This window comes from Dipodomys merriami, unplaced genomic scaffold, assembly GCF_024711535.1.
Source record: "Dipodomys merriami isolate MVZ:Mamm:240054 unplaced genomic scaffold, mDipMer1.0.p SCAF_2, whole genome shotgun sequence".
Taxonomy (NCBI): Eukaryota; Metazoa; Chordata; class Mammalia; order Rodentia; family Heteromyidae; genus Dipodomys; species Dipodomys merriami.
The window spans coordinates 46,783,223-46,804,990 of record NW_027203381.1 but is presented as its reverse complement, the minus strand read 5'-3'; the positions used below and the strand labels follow the sequence as shown (position 1 = coordinate 46,804,990).

General features: G+C 41.1%; 1 protein-coding gene across 1 annotated transcript in view; it reads left to right on the top strand.

Moving 5' to 3' along the window:
* L3mbtl4 (L3MBTL histone methyl-lysine binding protein 4) overlaps positions 1 to 21,768 on the top strand; it is a 374,322-nt gene that overhangs the window by 111,772 nt on the left and 240,782 nt on the right. The window contains exons 5-6 of the mRNA XM_070028667.1: positions 3,383 to 3,474; positions 21,130 to 21,234. Coding sequence (XP_069884768.1) covers positions 3,383 to 3,474; positions 21,130 to 21,234 — 197 coding nt within the window. The remainder of the gene's footprint in view (positions 1 to 3,382; positions 3,475 to 21,129; positions 21,235 to 21,768) is intronic.

The window sequence follows — 21,768 nt, the reverse complement described above, 5'->3', positions numbered from 1 at the left end:
CACCGGTGGCTCATGCCTAGCTACTCAGAAGGCTGAGATCTAAGGATCACAGTTCTAAGCCAGCCTGCACAGGAAAGTCTGTGAGACTCTTGTCTCAAATAAATCACCAGAAAACCAGAAGTGGCGCTTTGGCTCAAGTAGTAGAGCACTAGCCTTGAGCTAAAGAGCTGAGGGACAGCACCCAGGCACAGAGTTCAAGCCCAATAATTGACAAAAAAAAGTAACTCACTTATATTTGTAGGGTACAATGGGATGTGTCAATATAAATTTATGTTTTGCAAAGATGAAATCAAAATACCTGACATATCTCTTGCACTTATTTCTGAGAACCACAAAAGTGTTGTTTAAGGAATTTTGAAGTATGTAGTACATTAACAGTACTATAATAATTACAGTTATCATCATCATTATGTGGTCCATCCAATAGAGCTCTAAAATTTCTTTTGTCTGAAATTTTGTAGCTTTGTACAAACAGGTCGCTTTTCTCTCTACTTCTTACTCCCAAGCCTTTGATAACCTTCCTTCCACTCTGCTTAGACTCACATGGAAGTGGGAATGGAGGCTTCTTTGCTACTTCATTTAGCATCATCAGTAAGGACCCAAAGGATCACGTATACTGTCTCCTGTCTTGTTTTTAAGTGATCCATTTAATCCTCATTTTTTTAATTAAGTATTTGAAAAAGTAGAATCTATATCACCTCAGATTGGTGTGTATGTGTGTACATTTTTTTTGGTCAGTCATGAGGCTTGAACTCTGGACCTGGTCTCTGAGCTCTTCAGCTCAAGGCAAGTGTCCTACCACTTAAGCCATAGCACCACTTGTACGTGCTTTTTTATTTCATCTACTCCTATTCCAATATCACTTTACATTCCCATACTTACTGAGATGCAGACTGCAGTCACCAACTTCTGTTAGGTTCTGGCTTCTTTTACAGAAGGTCATTCACCAGGAGATACTGAGTGGGCATACATTTCAATCTTAAAAGAATTGCTAATTCTGTTTGCTAGATTTTTATTATTTAAAATGACACTTACTGAATTTCAGTGATCAAATTTTCATCTAGACAATTTGGAAAGTAGAAAAATAAAGCAGGTGAAACACTGGGAGGAAATTATTTATCATTTTGATATCTAAAGAGGAATGGAGAGAAAAGGGGTGGTGAATGATGACTTCATATTCAGTATAAATGTCTTCAAATGGAAGCAGGAAAACTGAGGGCATTGGTCGGATTGGAAGAAATAGGGGAGAATGATGGAAGAGATAATATTGATCAAGATAAATTGTACTCACAAACTGACATGTTGAATTAAACCCCTCTGTACAACTATTTAAGGATAATATGATTTTTAATGTATTTTTTATTTTTAAAGATTTTTTTATTGTGAAAATACTGTACAGAGGAGTTACAATTACATGGGGAAGAAAATGAGTACATTTCTTATCAAGCATTGTAGCCTCCTCCTTTGTTTCCCCTTCCCATCCCTTCCCATCCTCCCCCCACCTTCACCCAATCCTCCCTGCCCCCCCCACCCGCCACTAAAGTTGTACAGTTCGTTTTTCGCCATAACGACTTGTACATCTCATTGTTGCAATGGGTCAACCTGTATCCCTATTTAAACGATTTGTTTTTGCCCTTCCCCTCCACAAATTATATCAACATCAAATACAGTGAAAGCAGGGGTTATACCGTGGGGGAGGGACATACAAAGCAACAAAGAAATAATCTTATAAATGTGTTAGAAACAATCCCATGAAAGAAAAAAAAAACATTTGAACACATATCTTAGGGTTCATTTCCCTAACATCAACTTATCTTACCTTTTCTGCTTGACTCAGACATTACTAGTTATTGCAAATAAGGGAAGTCATGAGACCTATGTTTCTTTGGGCCTGGCTTACTTCACTTAATATAATTTTTTCCAAGTCTTTCCATTTCCTAACAAATGGGGCAATGTCATTCTTTCTGATGGAGGCATAGAACTCCATTGTGTATATATACCACATTTTCTTGATCCATTCATCTACTGAGGGGCATCTGGGTTGGTTCCATATCTTAGCTATGGTAAATAATGCTGCAATAAACATAGTCATGCTGGTAGCTTTAGTGTGGTCTTGTTTGTGAACATTTGGGTAAATGCCCCAAAGTGGGATTGCTGGGTCATAGGGGAGCTCTATGTGGAGTCTTTTGAGGAACCTCCATACTACTTTCCAAAGTGGTTGAACAAGTTTACACTCCCACCAACAATGCCGTAAGGTTCCCTTCTGTCCACATCCACTCCAGCATCTGTTGTTATTAATTCTTGATTATAGCCATTCTAACTGGGGTGAGGTGGTATCTCAATGTTGTTTTGGTTTGCATTTCTTGTATGGCTATTGAGGTTGAAGATTTCTTCATGTGTCTATTGGCCATCCTTCTTTCCTCTTCAGAGAAGTTTCTCTTTAAGTCTTTAGCCCACTTATTTATTGGGCAGTTGTTTCTTTGAAGATTTGTTGTTGGGGGATTTAATTTTTTGAGTTCCAGGTATATTTTAGATATGAGACCCTTATCTGTTGTAAGGCTATTGAAGATCTCTCAATCCGTGGGCTTTCTATTGATCTTGCTAGCTATGTCCTTTGCCATGCAGAAGCTCTGCAATTTCATGCAAAAGGATAATATGATTTTTTTTGAAAAAAATACTTTTTCGAAGATTTCAACTGACAATTTTAGTCTCATTTTAATCCATTGAATATTTACCAAAAAGGATCATTTTGTTTCCTTAACCGTTTCCTGCCATTTAACATAACGTTTCTTAGCCATTCAGCAACCTTCCACAGTGTAATCTTCCTGCCTATTATTAAAATGACATTTAATTAATTCTCCTTGGTAGACCTCTAATTTGTTTGCAATGTTTCATTATTAGGCAGACTTAGAGCAGAAAACCCTGCATTTTGTCCTGTGGCAGGTCAGCTGTGATTTCATTAAGACAAATCCTGGAGGGAGAATTTCTGATTCCAACTGTGGGAAAATTCTGAGGCTTTTTGACAAATACTGCCATATTGCCTCTGACAGGTTGTACCCACTGACATTCACACCAAAAAGAAGCATGGTAGTTTTCGGGCTAGTTACCTTAAAATTAAGCAAATCCTTTTGCCTGCCATCCTCGAGGGCATGCTATAACTGCTCACCTGCACCCTTATGAGGAGGGTGAGTTCTGTTCCTCACCCTCTCCCCAAATAGGGACAGTAAGTAGAGTGAGGAGTGGGGAGGTGTTTTGGCTAACTGTTCACACAGTCCAGGCTGAGACTCTCAAGGTTGTGCCTTGAGTTTACTTTCCACTAAATGTTATTACTCTTCTGTCCTGCATTGCTTTACATTAATCACTGTGTTTTTTTTTCTTCCAGCACCTTCTACAGCAACACAGGAAGCGTGGTCCTGGGAGCAGTACCTAAAAGAACAAAAGGCCACAGCTGCACCTGTGGAGCTGTTTTCCAAGGTCAGCCACTGAAGAAAGTCTTACGTTTTGCAAGGAATCCATACTTGGGACATTTAATTAAAATGACTACTTTTGCCTAGATAGCTAGTTGACCCATTCGAACTTGTAGACTGGGCTAGGCAACGATGCAGCACAGGAGATCAGAGTGTGCACTGGAACCTGGGTTTGCCGCTCTGTTACTGCTCTCAGATGTAAACAAGTCTTTCAGCCATCCCGGTACAATGTTTTCTTTTTTTTTCATCTCTGAGGTAAAGAGTGTCCTTTCCCTTCATCATTGGATTCTGGGAACACTACCTACCATATGCATATAAGGCAAAGGATGTGATGTGTATATACTAAACATGTACCTTACCTAGTATCACTTATACATGTCCTCCCAAGGGCCACCTCGAGCAGTTTTAAGGAGCTGCATGGTAGGGTGTGTCCGATGAGATATTGGACTCATAAATCACATCATACCTGACTAGAAGGATGTACAATGCAGCTATTGACTGTGACTGCCAGCCCCCAAGTCTTGCAGCAATAGGGATCAGCCTTAACCAAGATGTGAGTGTGTGTGCATGCATGCATGCGTGTGTGTGTGTGTGTGTGTGTGTGTGTGTGTGTGTGTGTGTGTCATTGCTCTAATGCTTTGTGGTGTGTTTGCAATGTTTCAGAAGTTTATATGAAAAAATTGCATTGTATTTGACACATTATATGATTTTGATCTATAGTGAGAAGCTAAAGCCTTTTATTTACTGAATGAAGGAAAGAGGGTCTCATGGCCAGTAAGGCTGGGTGAAGAGCACCCATGGAGGTCGAGGGTCTGGGAGACCACAGAGTGCTGGGGACAGGACATCCATGCTCATGGATGTTCCTTGACTAATAACACAACTGTAAATGTGTGAACGGTGATATTTAGCCATTCTAAGATGGAAAAATGTTAAATCAACAAACTACCTTCACTACCACCACCACCACCACCAAAACAAACAAAACAATAGCAATATGAAGCAGATGTTGGTGGGTGATGTAAAGTCTGTGGGGTGGGCTTGCTAGCACCCCAAAGCTGAGAGGAGACCTCTCAGTGACCCTGAGTGAGGAGAGCAGTGCTGCTCCCCACTGACTCGGCCTGATCTTCTTGCTGTCTGGGCTCGCTCAAGATACTCTTACTCCATCTTGACACTTAAGTTTTTTTGGGGGGGGGGGTCCAGTAGAGGGGCCTGAACTCTGGGCCTGGGTGCTGTCCCTCAGCTCTTCAGCTCAAGGCTAGCACTCTACCACTTGAGCCACAACGCCACTTCCGGCTTTTTTCTTTTTGCCTATGTGGTGATGAGAAATCGAACCCAGGGCCTCATGAATGCAAGGCAAGCGCTCTACCACTGAGCCACCTTCTCATCTTGACACTTAAGTTTTAAGAAAAAAACACCCCATGATTTATATTTGACAGCTTCAGTTTGGTCAGCCTTCCAAGGAGGAGTACTGAACTGAACTTAGGTTCCTGGTGACATCTTGTGCCTGACCGCAAATGATCATTTTGTTCTGCTAGTATTATCCATTCAGGTCTGCCAATGTGATGGAACCCTCTAGCTTTAATCACTGAAGTGTGGAAAATAACACTTAAAATAGTTTGCATATCTAGATGGAAAACTATTCTGAAGAAAAGAACGTAGAACTTTATTTTTAAGATACAGTTTCCATAATGACATTCAAGTTTTAGATGACTTACCAAAGCCACTTACCCTACATATTCCTAATTCCATCATATATACATACACAATTCATGTCAGATACATATTCTACCAAGAAAATGTGTGTAATATCACTTTAAGGAAAGTATGTCATATTTTATTTGCACACAAGGATTTTTGCCTATCTACAGATCTATTTTAAGTTTCTTTTTGTATACAACCAAAGAAAGTGTTTCATATTTTATAATTTATTTAACCATCTGGGATAATGAGTATACAAGTGTATAAACACCTTCTGTTGACAGAGAAGATTTTAAAACATTTTTGCTTGATTATTGGTGAGATGTGCCTACTATCTTGAATTGGTCTGAAGGTTTTAAATACTACTTTTTCTTTTTGCCTGAGGGTTGGTATTAAATGTGTTTTTCTCTTACACCTTCTGCTAATTCTCTCATGCTCGCTCACTATCCCATGTAGTTTTCTGGAACATTTTCTTTACCTTGGTGCTCATCACCTCTGGTCCATATATGTCTGCTCAAACCTGAAGTCCTCCAGTGTGATTGGCCCCAGATGCAGGTGTGCATCAAACCCGTTTCTTCTGGGGCTTGTCAGCCTGCTCCAGGCTCTGGCTCTTCCTGTCCGTGTTTGTGTTGCTGAGCCTTGTAGGTGCCTGACATCTTCTTTTAAGATGGCCCAGACAGCGTGCTCACTCTGGCCTGGAGACATGTGCTCTCATGTCCTGGTGGGGGTAAGATCTGGCGCCTGCTCAGTTCCTGCAGGAAGAACCGAGACCTTGTTTCTGGCCCGGAGCAGCCCCCCAGCCTTTGCACCAGCCACAGCCCTTTGAATCAGGAGCACAGCCAGTCTAGATCTGCATTATCTTGTGTACTGACAGCAAGAACCACCAAACTGCTCCCCCTTGGCCTGAAGGCCAGATGTGTTGTTGATGCCTTGGCTGGCATGAGATTGTTGGGAAGACAGGCAGAATTCACACTTAGATTCTAGCAAATTGGGGATACATCTTCATTTTTGAAATAATTGTGTATTTTTGAACAAGAAGTCACTACAAGAAAAGTTAAAATCTTTTTGGACTTCTATATAGATGTTTTATGCTTTAGTACTAGAGGTTTAACTTGAAATCTATGTAGTTAAGTTCTTTCACTAGTTTCCTAACGGTGCTATAGCAAACCACCATCCATGTGATAACTTAGCACAGATTTCTTACGATGCAATTGGGAAAGTCTGAAGTCTGAATGGGCTCTGTGGGGCTGTCCTCCCTCTGCAGGCTCTTGGGGGAGAATCTCTTTGCTTACCCCTCCTCATTCCCACTTCTGTTCACATGTCCCTTGTCACATGTTCCCTCTGGGCTCTAGTGCCTCTCTTGGATAAAGATTTTTGGGGGTGAGATTGGGCTCATCAGATACCCAGGATAATGTCCCCATCTCAGGATTTTTTGCCCCACCTGCTCTGCAGGTAAGGTTACTTAAGCACAACGTGTGGTGTATAGCACCTGGTACAACTTTGAAAGTGACATTCTTCTGCCTAGTGCAGGCTGCATCCTCTTTTTATGGCTGGTGCCAGCCCTGATCCTGGTCCTAGGAATTTCTTAGGAGTGAGTTCCATCCAGATTATTCTACTGTGCCAATGCTGCCTTAGTTTAAGCTGCTGTTCCCTCCTGCTCCTCCTCAGTGTCCCTGCTGTCTATGTGTACACTGCCCATGTCCATGCGTCCATCCCTCAGGGCTGTAGGCAGGCAGACCTGGTCCTCCAGCTCCCCACCAACTCTTTCTTCTGCTGCATGTCTAGCCTTACCTCCTTCTCCTCCTCATGTGTGGTTTAGGTGCTTTTATTCCACCATTTCCATTCTAGGTGCTTCGTGAGTATGTCCATGTGCACATGTGTGTGTCTGTTCCATGCACTCCGTCCTGTTTTCCCTCACCCCAGCCATGTTCCTCTCCTGTGACACCTTTGCCCATGTGACATTCTGTCCAGTTCCCTGGTACCTTCAGTGCTTTCAAGGGACATTTCTCTCCTTTTTCAATCCAGCCCATCCCCTGCCTGGCCATATTTCACAAGCTGTAGTTGAATCTTTTCTGCACTGGGGGCTCTAATCTTACTAGCTCATCTTCCAGACTTTTCTCTCTCTCATTCTCCTAGAACCCGTTTTGCTTCTAAGATTTCTAGTTCTTCACTTTCTCTACTTGCTTCACATTTCTCCTGGCCAGCCTCGGTGTGGTGTCTATGTCCTTCAGGTTAACCACCCTGTCACTGAGATCCTCATCTCCCTGGTCACCCTGCTGCCTGCAGCTCTATGCCTGCTGCACAGGCAGGTCTGTGTGGCTGTGTCACATTTGTCTCAGGTGCCACGCACTGCTGAGGACCACAAGTTGGTGGCATGGCACATCCAGAACCCTAGTTGGGTGGGCATCATCTTGGCATCATCTTTGTCATAAACCTGGACTCTCTTCCTTGAAAAGCAGTCCTGATCTTACAGGGCTCTTTCCTACCTCTAATAGAAGCCATCACTTCTTCATGGGTATATAGTCGATGGACCTTAGGCTTTTTCCTGCAAAATATTACTTTGCGCACCTGCTCTGATCTCTCCCACACCATCCTGGGAAAGGCATCTTGTCACTGATCCACTGTTTTCTTGTGCTCGAGATTCTCTCCTTTCCCACCTGGCTAGAACTTTTCTTCCATTGTCCACCTCATGCCCCAATTGCCAGTTAGCTCGGCTTCCTTGTTTCCTTTCTCTTTCCTTTCCCTTAGGCGACAAATTTCCTAAGTAGCTGGGCGCCAGTGGCTCACACCTGTCATCCTAGCTACTCAGGAGGCTGAGATCTGAGGATCCTGGTTCAAAGCCAGCCTGGGCAGGAAAGTCCGTGAAAAACTCTTATCTCCAATAAACCACCAGAAAACCGGAAGTGGCACTGTAACTCAAGGGGTAGAGCGCTCTCCTTGAGCTGAAAAGCTGAAGGACAGTGCTTAGCTCCAGAGTTCAAGCCCCACGACCGACAAAAAAAAAAAAATCCTAAGTAGGTCTCATAATAACAAATTCTTCCCTGGACTCTACATTTTCCTCACTAACTCATCTTCTCAGCCCAGGCCAGCTTTTGGAAAGCTTAGAGCCTTTTCCTTCTTTCCTTGATTTTTCAAACCTTTCTTTTCCATCTCCGTCGGTCCTGACTTCTATCTCGCCATTGTCTGAAACGGTCTGTGGGAGTGACTCCAAGGATTCCACAGCAGACGCATGCCAGGCCTCATCTCAGCATCTCTCTCCCAGGAGTCATTTACCCTTGCTCTCTGGTCCTGCTTGTTCCCAATCTCTTTTAGTTCTACTCTTCTGAACTTCACTTCCCTTCTGAGATCTGTCCTCAGCCTACTCCCAGGGCTCCAGTTTCCTCGGTTTCCATCCCAAGGCTATACAGTGCTGTTCCCACTTCCCCCGAGGGATTCAGACCTGGTGCTGTTCCCTGATGCCCACAGTTTTCATTCTTAGTGTGCAAACAGGAATCAACCTTCTGGCCTCCTCGGCTGCCATCTCTGTCTCTATGAAAGGCTGGCTTGGTGCCTGCTTGGTCTCTGAGCTCAGTACATGCCAATTCATCCAGTGAGTTTAAGGCTACCCTGTAATTATTCCAGTGCTGTTCTCAGTCTTTACCTTTGCTGCCTGGTTTTAGTATGAAGCCCTGGATATTTTTTTAAACATAAATTTTTACTCAAGTTTCTTACCTGCACAGTAGAGGTGCAGCGGCCTTTGTGATGTGTTCTTCTGTGTGCCATCTGTGTATTTAACATCTTTGGCAGCCTTTTAAGCTTTTCCCTTTCATTGTTTATAGGTGTATTTTATGTCTTGGTGGACTTCTAATCTCCATAAAGGTTGACTGGGTTTCTTTCTTTCCTCTTTGTTTAATTCCTCTCGGCTGTATGGCTCCTGGGGGAGGCCCCTATTATCTCTGCATGCCTTGGGAAGCCTTCCTGTCTTCTCTTCTTCTAGGATGCGTCTTTCTGACCCTACCTATTAAACTGAAAATGGTAAGTGATCACCTACTGTTCAGAGATTTTTGGAAGACTTCTATCTCTTAAAATGTCCAAGTAATGATTGTGCCTGATATATGGTTCTCTTCGCTTAGTATAAGCACTTCTTTCTGTCCTAGTCCCTTGCCCTTCCAAGAGGCTTTTTACCTTTTCCTTGATGGCCCTGTGTGGTCTCATCTCCCGCTTCTTTAAGAACACTGGCCTGGCCCTGTCTTCTTGGACTCACTTGCCAAATCAAGTGTTGCCTATTTGGTCACAATCACATTCTAAGCTTCCTTCTGACCTGACCTGTCCATTGAGGGAGCTCCAACATCTGGATCCTTGGCCTTCATGGCAAGTACCTAGCCCAGAAGCCACCACCATCATTTCATTCCATTCAACCTCTTACTGCTGCCCATTAAATCTTTCCCACATCTCACCCTTCTTACGCTGTCCTTTTCTCTCCTGCCTTTACCCCTGAACACAGGAGGAATATCTTAAGATGAATTCCTTACCTGATCAAGGCATAAGTACACAAATTGTAGTGCATGCATCCGCCCCTGCCACCTTCAGATCCATCTTTATCTTGGATGCTGCATGCTTCACATTTCTGTGTGTCCTCCCATTAAATTCTGGTACACTCTGTTATGATTTTGTGCCCTGACAAGGAAACTCTAGCCTTCTCTGGGATGAAAGGGTTGAATTTATATGGAGAGAGGCCAGGAAGAACCAGGACAACTTCCTAGTTCTGCCCTCTAATTGAAGATAGCCTCCGTCAAAGATAGGCCTGTTTTCTCTGTCTTCATTACTTGAAGTCTAAGCAAAACGAAAAGCTCCTCCCTCCCGATAACTCCTCTAAATCTCACGTATATTTTAAAAATTCTCTTTTTCTTCTAAGTAAAATCTGAGAAACCTGGGCGTATGTATTTTGTGTTCAATAAAGTCTGGGTTGTATTTAGCTCTGCAGGTGCAGAAAGAAGCTCCTGTGAAAATTTCTGCTTTTAACTCCCTGTAAAACCATCTGACACACCAGAGCCTTTCCAGCCGAACCAGTTCATTCAGATTTCAAGCCTTTGTGTGGTGAGCATGCTTCCACATTTCTTGAAAATCATTGAAAAACACAATCCTCATATAGCTTTCTTACGAGGATCCTTGAAGCCCTGATCATTAGCCACGTGGTGAATGTACATCGCTTGCTTCATATTTATGTAAACCACGGTGAAATACCTCACACATGCTGACATGTCAGTTCCAAGTTATAATCTCAACCCATATGTTCTTTTGATTTGCTAAAGTGTTTGTTTGCCTATTTTTGTCTTCTGTATGTATTTTGTTGTCCCCTGTTTGTTTGAAGGCAACTTCATTGGTGTTTAACACTTCTCTTAGGGGAGTAAAAACATTTGTTGAGAAAGTGCTGTGTGTATTATGTTCAGATGTTTGGCTGAGGCTTAAATCATCAGTAAGCTCACAAAGCCCATTTAAACATGCAGTGAAGCTTGATGCTGTGACTTCTTTAAGCTGGGTAATTGCTGAGCTTCTGAGGAGCAGAGGGGATTCTTGTTCCTATTCATTCCTGACAATCTCCAGGGCCATAAGTTGTAGGACAAAACTGAAGGTTCCTCTTGATCTTGTGGCTCAGATACATTCCTTGTGTTCTGGATCTTCTCTGAAATGCTAAGATTTAAAGCACCAGGGCTGCTGATCTGAAGGTTGTAGCTAGACAGAGCTGCTTCTGGTTTTTGGAGATGGGGCGGGGGATCTAGAGCCCCTGGAGTGGCTACTTATCTGCAATACCAGCTGGGAGCTAGGAGCTGAGCATCAAGCCCAGAGATCTTCAGAAGGATGAGAATTAAAAGGAGCAAAGCATGGCATTCAGAATGAAAGGTAGACAAGACTCTTATTGTTAAATGAAACAACTTAGGAGGATCCTTGTCTCCTTCCAGCCCCCACCTCTGAAACAGTTAAGTCATTTGGAAAAAAAAGTGGGTTTATGGTTTAGGTTACTAGACCAGAGAATTCAAGAAATCTATTCAGATGGGGGGAAATTGCAAAAATTTCCTCTGTGTAATGTTGTGCTAATGGGTTCTCATTGTTGATGGTCTCAGGTTACCTGGGCCCAGCAGTGGGTTCCCTGCTTTGATATGTGTGGGCACTCTCTCTCTCTCTCTCTCTCTCTCTCTCTCTCTCTCTCTCTCTCTCTCTCTCTCTCTCTCTCTCTCTCTCTCTGAGAATACAGTCAGCAGTTAGTATTCTAATTTTTCTTATGTGGCTAAATTTCATATGAACTCACAAAGAATTGCATTAATGTAATTGGGTATGCTGTTTTTGAGCCCTGAGTTCATGTCCTCTGTCTGCAGGATGTGTCTTGGTATAATCTTGGCAACAGTTGAACTTCTGAGTTCAGAATTAAACAATGAAAAAGTTGTTGGACATACAGGGCGTCTCTAAAGCAAAAGCATAGGAATACTTGGTTGGCTACCTTGGTTGATGGTTGGATAGGAGAGAGATGGCAGCCGTAGATATTACTTTGCAAGAGCAGAGCCTAGCCGGGCGCTGGTGGCTCACGCCTGTAATCCTAGCTACTTAGGAGGCTGAGATCTGAGGATCGCGGTTCAAAGCCAGCCCGGGCAGGAGAGACTGTGAGACTCTTATCTCCAATAAACCACCAGAAAACCGGAAGTGGCATTGTAGCTCAAGTGGTAGAGTGCTTGCCTTGAGCTGAAGAGCTGAAGGACAGCGCCCAAGCCCAGAGTTCAAGCCCCATGGCCGACCAAAAAAAAAAAAAGAGCAGAGCCTAGCCCACAGAGCTGTGATGAGCAGCTTTAATGGCCCTGTGTTCTGCTTGTTAGTATCCAAAATGGAGTATATGTTTGGTGCTTTGATCAATAGTATATTCCCTTGAAGGAACCTCATGTGACTTACAGTTATTTTTTGAATCATAACCCCTTTAACATTTAATGAAAACGATTGCTAGTACTCTTAGTGGAATGCTTATAACCACTTAAATATAACATTTTATATAATATTAGGCTTCTTAAATCATTAAAAACACCAAGAATATCCCTATATCCCCACAATTCTATCAAGGTATAGCTTGAAGAGATAATAATTTTGCGTGTGAGTACATGAGTGTATGCAAGTTGTGTGTGTGTGTGTGTGTGTGTGTGTGTGTGTGTGTGTAAATTCTCAATTTCTCCATGATTCAAACAAAAGAAAATCCCAAGGGGGAGGGATCTCAATTCTTGATCATGCTTGGGTGGCAATTATAAACCTTGAGGAAGAAGCAGGAAGGATTTGTGACCCACCTTGGTTTCCCAGTGTGTTGCAGAGAGAAGACTTTCATGATGGAAAGGTCCTTTACCTGGACTACCACTAAGGCTATAGGAAAGCAACAGAAAATTAGAACTCAAAAGTAACTACCATGAAAAAAGCAAATAGGTACAATGATGTAAGTTCTGGAGTTGTTCATACATTCTTGGAAGGTATAAGAAGCTATGCTCACATAATGAAAGTAAGAATTATCACACTGGAAAGTTTGAGGATTTCTTCCAGGCTTGACACTTGGATGTTAATTTAAAATTGACCACCTCCTTCAGCCAGGTACCAGGAGCTGCCTGTTTTACCCCTTGAACACAGTGGCCTGGACCCTTTTCTCCACCCAAAGCCCCTGCACTGCCTTAGTCAAGGTCTCCTTGTCACTTGCCACAGCAGTTACAGCCTTCTGGATTTCTTGTATAGGTTTGTGCACATATCAGGGTCTGAATTTGGATGATCAGTTCTCTACTGCTGGTGCAAATGGAGCTATTTGTGGAAAACTCTTCAGGATCTCTGTAAATGCAATGAAACCCTTCTATTGAATTACCTATGCTACCAATAGTGAAATCTTTCTAAAATGCAGTCGTGATTCTGTTTTCTTTGTCTTTTTCTTGCTTGAACTCAGGGCTTGGGCGCTGCCTGAGCTTTTTGCTCAAGATTAGTACTTTACCACTTGAAACATTTCCTCTTCTGGCTTTTGGCTGCTAATTGGAAATAAGAATCTTGTGGGCTTTCCTGCTTAGTCTGGCTCAAAGTACAATCCACAGATCTCAGCTTCTTAAGTAGCTAGGATTCCAGGTGTAAGCTACCAGCTCTTGGCTCATTGGCTCTCTTTAGGCACACCACTTGTAATGATTTGGTATTGTATAATTGTAGGTCAGGATGACTATAGTGTTACAGTGCCTTGAAAGAATATACAAACAAACGATAAAAGGAATATTTGTGTGGGGGTGGCGGTGGAGGGGTGCTGACACTGGGCTTTGAACTCAAGACCCTAGCATTCTTTTTTTTTTTATTGTAAAGGTGATGTAGAGAGGGGTTATAGTTACATAAGTCAGGTATTGAGTATGTTTCTTTTGAGCAGTGTCACCCACTCCCTCATTTTCTCACAGTTATTTTCCTCCCTAACCCCACCCCATCAGTTGCATAGTTCATTTCCAATAGAGTGTCTAGTGTGTACCACTGGTGAATTAATTCACCTTTCCCCCCACTGTTTGTGTGTTTCCCATTCCCCTCCCCAAATCAGATAAACTTAGATACAAGACAGGAGGTACAGAAATCAAATCCAGTGACAAAAGGGAAGAAAAATAGAAAGAAAAACCCGCAAAATGTAAAATGAAAAACCTCTTTTTTCCCCACTTCTTGGAATTCATTTTGATAAGCCTCATTTTATATGATCATATGCACATACCTATTGAACCTTTGTGATCCTCTCCTAAGAATACCTTCCTTTGTCTCAGTATGTGAATGTCTAGACTCCTGTTTAATTAACCATGCCCAAGTATAATTTTTGTCTTTTATTATCCACTGGGTTTGCTTATAGATTTATAGGCACATTCTAATTATTACAAATGAGGAAAACTATGCAACCTATGTTTCTTTGGGTCTGGCTTGCTTCACTTAATATAATTTTTCCAAGTCTTTCCATTTCCTTATGAATGTGGCAGAGTAATTCTTTCTAATGGAAGCATAGAATTCTATTGTGTATTTTCTTGATTTACTCTTCTACTGAGGGGCATCTGGGTTGATTCCCTATCTTAGTTTTGGTAAACAATCCTGCAGTGAACATGGTTGCACTGGTGGCATTAGAGTGGCCTGGTTTGTGGTCATTTGAATAAATGCCCAGGAGTGGGATTGCTGTATCATAGGAAAGCTCTATGTTTAGTCTTTTGAGGAACCTCCATACTGCTTTCCAGAGTGGTTGAACAAGTTTACATTCCCACCAACATTGTAGTAGTTCCCTTTTGGCAACATCCCTGCCAGAATCTGTTATTGTTAGTTCTCTTGATAATGGCCATTCTAACTGGGGTGAGATGGAATCTCAATGTTGTTTTGATTTGCATTTCTTTTATGGCTAAAGATGTAGAGTATCTTGTCACACATCTATTGCCCATTCTTATTTCTTATTCAGGGAAAGCTCTCTTTAGATCTTTAGCCCACTTATTGATTGGGTTGTCATCTCTTTGAGGATTTGTTTTGGGGAAATTTAATTTTTTGAGCTCTAAGTAAATTTTAAATATGAGGCCTTGCTGTCATGCATAACTAGCAAAGTTCTTCTCCCATTTTGGGCTTTCCATTTATCTTACTAGCTATGTCTTTGGCTTTGTTGGTCAAGGCTGGTGCTCCACCACTGGTTTATTATTATTATTATTAGTTTTTGCTTTAAAGAGCTATTTCTTCATCTTTTCTTCTGACACTTTTGATTGTGTATGTGTGTGAGGGGGCTAGTACTGGGATTTGAAGTAAGGGCCTCATGTAAGTTATACAAGTCTTTACTTTGAGCCATAGCATTAGTTATTTTTTTAAATAGGATCTTTGCATTTGGTCCAAAAGTTTCTGTAATAGCAGGAAGGTATAAATAAGAGATTTTTTTTGTTGTGATTTTATTAGTTGTGATTGGGTCTTGGTAACTTTTTGCCAAGGTGGTCCTCAAATTTCTACCCTTCTGATCACTCCCAAGAATCTCGAATTACAAGTATGAGCCACTGTGCCCTGCTTGAATTATGTTTTACACTATCAATTGCAAGACTGATTTTGTTTCCCCTGTGAGTAGAGAAAATCTTTTGATGCTGACACATTGTTAAATCTACTGTGATCAAACTTCTTATACTATAGTTTGCCTTTATAAGACCTCTGATGTCTCCTGCTTCACATTTGGAATTGTGATGCTTCAGCCCTGGAGATGTGTATTAGGACAATGTAAGATGTGCAGATGTTGGTGACATAAAACCCTTGAAGCAGGCTGTCGTACTGATGGAAATAGTCTTTGGCGCCATAATAAATTCTGTTTTTATCATCCACATGCAGACCTTCCATGAATCTCTTCCCCCGCTGGGAGCAGAGGCCGTTTTTGTCATCAGAGGCTGACGGCCTGGCCCAGTGGGCTGCATAGTGTGCTGTGAGTGTGGGCCTTTGAGTCTGGGGCTTGACTGTATGTCAGATTTCCCCAATTCTTTCAACATTGACTTAATATCAGCATAATGTGGACACATCTGTGGCCTGGGCCAGCACTTGCTGGCGTTCAGATGTAGCCATGACCCTGTCACCTCAGGGCTCTCCTGGCAAACCTTGGAAGTTGCTCTGCTAATGATTGTGGCCATCTACCCTTCACAGTCTGTATTGGATCAATGAGCAATTATCACAATGTACCATCTGTGTTCATGATCGTGTGCAAAGTGCTGCATTTCTTACACACTGTATCAGGTGTCCAAGAGTTGTATCATTGGTGTCAGGCTACTCATGGAGCAGAGACCCACAGGGACCCACAGAGAGTAGACACCTGTGGGGACACACACATCAGGATTGCCCTTAAATGTGGCTTCACAGCAGCCTGTCTGGATTTTCTCTACGTGTAGCCTTTCCCCCTTAACACCATGAGTCATTTTTATAAGCTTTTAAAATAATAATGCATAATTTGTACCTGCATTTGCTATGAGGATGGAACCTTGAATAATGCTTCTCCATTATCAGTGACAAAACAAATCAGTTTCCTACGAAAATATTGCTTCGCCTCTATTCTGGGACAAGAAAATGGCCAAACAACACAACTTGTCTTGTGTTTCCATGGGCACATGGCACTTGTTTGGAAATACGTTTAAAGAAGCCATCCCTGGCCAGGGGCCAGGTTTTCTAGTGCCAGCTCTGTCCTCTTAGGTGGTCCATTGTTTGGCAGGTTTCCCAAACTGAAGTCGCTAGTTATTAATTATGCTACTAAACTGCCTGTATGTCCTGGAGAAAGTCCCCTCCCCTGCTTGGGTGGACTTCATTTAATTGTAAAAGCTTTGTGTTTAAAATAATCAGATCTACGAGCCTTAGGATCTTGTGTGAGTTTCATGAGCTTATTGTTTGTTTTAAGTGTGTGATTTCTAGCTCCCCTTCCTTATAATGAAATACACTGGGGTTTTATTTAATAAATTGAAAAACCTTGTGTTGAATATTGACGTTCAATCTCAGTGAAGTAATGGTTTTATAAAGCACAACAATAATTGTTTTAAAGAGGAAATTGTTTATTGTCAAATCATGTCATGACTAAATCATTAAACAAAAAACAGACAATGGAAGGCACTTATGTTTCTCACGAAATGTTCCCTTTCACAGGGTTAAAGACTGCTGTGTTTTATGGCAGCATTCGAGGAAGTCTCCAGTATTTGGCTGAAATGTTGGGAGCTATAGACAGGGGCAGCCTATGCTGTCCTTACTCCAGGCTGTGAGGTGTTGGAGGGCCAGGTTTCCCAAGCAGGCGGGTGTGCTCACTCTACATCACTCTGCAGCCTCTCAACATCTACAGCTCTTGATTGTGTGAAAAAAAAAAAGAAAATAGAACACCGTTGTGTTGCTTTCTACAGCTTCCTCATTCTCCATTCTGCATTACTAATATGCCCCTTCTCAACCCCCTCACTGTCTTAATAATATTGTGTGTGCCTGCACATGCATGCGTGTGTGGTGTGTTGAAGTGAGCAGGATGGTTTCAAAGCAGTGAACAGGAGGCAGGCACACCAAACCTGCTAAATGCAATCTGCTGGAAAACAGAGTAGATGTGAAAAGAGGGCTGGGAGACACAATGATATGTATTTCTCTAGAGATAAAATATCCCTGAGAAATCATGTATTCTTGCCATTTCAGTTTTGGATTTTATCTTCTTTAAAGTTTTTCTTTGGGAGCTTCAAGATGATCTGTGACTGTAAGAAAGATTTTAACGGCATTTTACAAGCCAATTCATAAAGAGTTAAAAGATGGCCTCGTGTTTACATGAAAAGCCAGGCGCATTGAATGAAATGTGGTACTCACATACAAGGGAATACACTGCAGCTGTTACAGCAACAATGAGATGTACAAGACGTTATGTCAAAAAACGAACTTTACAACTTTGGCCAGGGATGGGGTGGAGGGGGTGGGGAAGGGGGAAATGGTGTAGGGTTGGGGTAGGAAAAGGATGGGAAGGGGAAACAAAGGAGGAGGCAACAATGATAAGAAATGTACTCATTACCGTTCCCATGTAATTGTAACCCCTCTGTATGATATTTTCTCAATAAAAAAATATATATAATAAACAAAGTTGGGGGAACATTGGTGTGAGCTAGCGTTGGGTGTTTTCTAGGAGACATGTTTTTTTTTTCTGTACATGTACAGGAAGCATGCACAGAAAGGCACAATAGTATTTGCCTTGTGTGTAAGAACACAGGGAAAACAAGAAAAGTAAGCACATGATCATTTAAGAAAAAAAAACGACACAAGACAAACTAGGGAACAATGGTTATTCGAGAAGTTCTAGGAGGAATGAGGTTGATAGGATTTGGGGCCGAAAAGAAACATCTTTGAGTACCACGTATTATGATTTTTACCTTTCAGAAACTTATTGACACTCTATATACTAAAAATAAAAATAAAAATTATTGTGAGCCAAAAGCAGTTTTAGTTAATAATCTCAATTGTACGTGAAAATATACCACAACAGCACTGGAGGGAAAACAATGAATCTACACTATTTTAAATTACAGATTCCATTCTGTGATGGCAGAGTGGGTGAAAGGATCCATCACAGCCATTCCAGGGGACCACACAGAGGCAGGCAGGCACAGGAGAAAGATTATTAAAATGTTTGTTAAAGGAGCCATATGTCCCTCGGAGAGAGAGCACATGGCAGCCTCCACTATCAAGGTAGCAGCACGGTCTGGGGGTAGGAAGTGAGGTAGATGGGAGTCCGGCTAGGTCTGGGCAGAGAGAGAGGGGCGAGCTGTATGGAAGGAACTCTAGGACTGAGAGGAGCTCAGGTCTGGGTGGAGCTGAGGACATAATGCTTACATTGCCCACTCCATTGTTTAATAAAAATAGGGAGTCCCAGGCCTGGGGGTGTCTAGGGTCTTTTGGGAAACTGGGTAGGGGAGAGCATAATGGACTGGTTGAAAGTACCATTCAGAGGCTACTATAAATACAAATAGCAGGTAACAAAGTCAAGACTGTAACTTTTGTCCAGTTAGAAGGTAGATAGATATGGACATTAGATGGGAAAGCAACTATTTCTCTTGATCTCCCAGCTCTGATTTATTTTGGAAGGGTGAGCATAAAGTGACTCCATAGATTGTCATCTCCTCTTACTCATCTCCATGGATTCCATTGCCAGGACTGACTTTGTCCTGGCAGATGTCTCAGCATCCATTGTTGGGATAGCTTGTCCCAGTTGGTATCTACCAGGTTTAGACTCAAGGCCTGGGCAATGTCCCTGAGCATTTCTACTCGAGGCTAGTGCTCTACCATTTAGAGTCCCAATGCTACTTTCAGCCTTTCGCTGGATACTTAGAGGTGAGTCTCGAGCCATGGCTCCAGCCTGGCTCTGTGCTGATTAGCTGGGAGATGGAGTTTTGGAGAGATTCTTTGTGCTTTGGATGGCTTTGAGCTGTGGCAAAAGGAGTCTTTTTATTTCCAATTAAAGCAACAAGGAGATCAATGAGATAGAGATTACTTATAACTTGTTAACAATTGACTAACAATTATTTGCTAGAGTTTTGTAACAAAACCCAGTAGACGTTTATAAACTACAATTGATTGGCACTCTAAGTAGTACCCATTGTCTCTGGGCAGCCTGTTTAAAGTGCCTTATATACAATACTTAACTTTTAATACATGTAAAGACCTTTTCTTGGGCTACAGCAGCATAGCCTGTTTTACACTCTGGTTTGTAAAAGCATTTTTCTGCAGTCTGAGTTACCTTTAGGAAATTTGCAGTTGTTCTTAATGTACTAGCACTGTACCAAGAATCTATACTTAGCATCTCTTTTCCTTTAGAAATACATCCAGTTATAAAATAGCAACTTCTATCCTTTTCTCATATACCCCTTATGGTCTAACTTGTGGGGATTAACTTTACAGAAACAAATATCTGAACTGGCTTGTGTTTATTCTTTTTTTTTTTTACCCCAAATCATCAGCCTTTTGGTCATGTGAGATGGAGCAAGAGGATGCTATGACATCTGTTTCACTTCCCGCTGGTTACCTCTAACACTTCTACAGTGAGGATGGGAAACAAACTCATTTTATTTGAGTGGGCTTGTTTATTGTGTTAATGGAAAAAAACAGTCCTGACATCACAGGAGATGTGCTGTAGGACTCAGTAAAAGATAAATGGATTGACCTTGTTGGAGGAGAAATATAGAATGAAACTTGTGGAATAGAATAGAATGGAACCTATCTTTTTGAACCTAGAATTTATAAAACATGAATATGTACATGTACATCTATTCATGTGCTATGTGTGTGCACTCTTGTGTAACTATACAGCAAATAAATCAGACAGCAGAATGATTGAATAATTACAATTAACATTTTCATCAAGAAATGACATCCTGAGAATGATGTAGCATCTCTGTAGTATTCTAGCAAAAAATAAGTATAACTTGACTCTGTTTATGAAAAAATTAAACAAAAGCAAAATGAGGAATAGTCTAATGGGGAAATCAGAGTATGGGAAAGGACTGTATTCTTAAATAAATATCATTGCTCCAAATGACAAAGATGAAGGAACAGAAAATGTCAGAACTAAGGGAGACTACAGACCCTTGCCATAGAAATAATACCTGGTTCTAGGAAGGGGCTATTGTTTCTAATTTGTACTCTTGGTTCCTTCTAAATTTCAACAGTTTAAAAAATTACCTGGAAAATATCAGTCTAGTTTTAGAGTTTAGAAGGATTTCATAGGCTGAATGTGCAAGTATGCAGGAAACACACTTTCCCATGTTAAAATTCAACTAAGCATGTTGGGTATATGTATAATTTCAGCACTTGGGAATGCAGAGGCAAAAAGACATCGAGTTCAAGGCCACTCTGGACTACCCAGTAGCACCCTTTCTAGAAAAAAGAAAGTTTCTCTATAGCAGTGTTACTGTAAACAGTGAAGGGCCCAGTTAAAGACAGAGAATGGATAATTCGTGCAAGCCACAAAGATTGATCAAGAGAGATGTATGAGAAGTTCATAAGATCTCATGGATGAACTGAGAGAATATTAACATGATTGAATCATCACTGAAGGCCAGTTATAGATAGTCTATGTAGGACTCTTAAGCTACATTAATGAGCTTTGAAGCTATACAGTAAATTCATTTTTAAAAATTTCTATTTTATTTCACCTTTTAAAGAAACTGTAGTTATCTATAATTGTGGATTATACAATGATAATATGATACTTTTTTACATAGTGGATGGCTGGATCAAACTAATAAATATATCAATGACCATAAATACCTATCATGTATTCCTCCTGTATAATCCTAAGATCAGAGATTTCCCATGCCTCTTATAGCCCAACCTCTGGGAACTACTTGTCTATTCTCTGCTTTTATGACTTCTTTTTTTTCAGATGCCAGATAATGATAACACAATTCAACTTACATTAAATTGTGAAGCAATCTAAATGACTTGTGTTGTATCATAATTTTCCTAGGATCAATCCTTTCCGGAGCATGAAAATGGTTTTCAGATTGGGATGAGATTAGAAGGCATTGATCCTCGACATCCATCTGTATTCTGTGTGCTTTCTGTAGCTGAGGTAAGAGATGGTGATGTCTTACTTAGCCAGATTACGCAATCATAGAATTTTCTAGAAAAGAACAGATTTGAGTTACATTGTATCTTTAACAAGGTCCAGTACATTATGGATTTATTTTAGTTGGTAATGGGTAAAATACATTTCCTAATGTGTTTTTCCTTACTCAGAAGATGAATTTTCTAGCACTTCCACCGACTAGTGTTTTCTTGACTTAATTGGTAAATAGTTTTCATCTAAGGTTGATAATAATCCATGAGTCCCACATGTTTGTTAATACTGTTAGCAGACATATAATTATTTATGTTTTAGCTGAAGGAGTGAGAAATGGCTATGAATTATGTTCACATACATGAATTATACATTTATATAAGTATGTTCATTTTATGAAAAGTATATATATTGACTCACCATTCAGGAAAGTAAAAGGCTTACAAAATGTGATGCTTACTAAACGTATTATTAAATCAATAAAGATGTCTATATTTCTAACAGCATTGAACCTAGAAGTCACATTCATTTGCTTTACTTGATTGA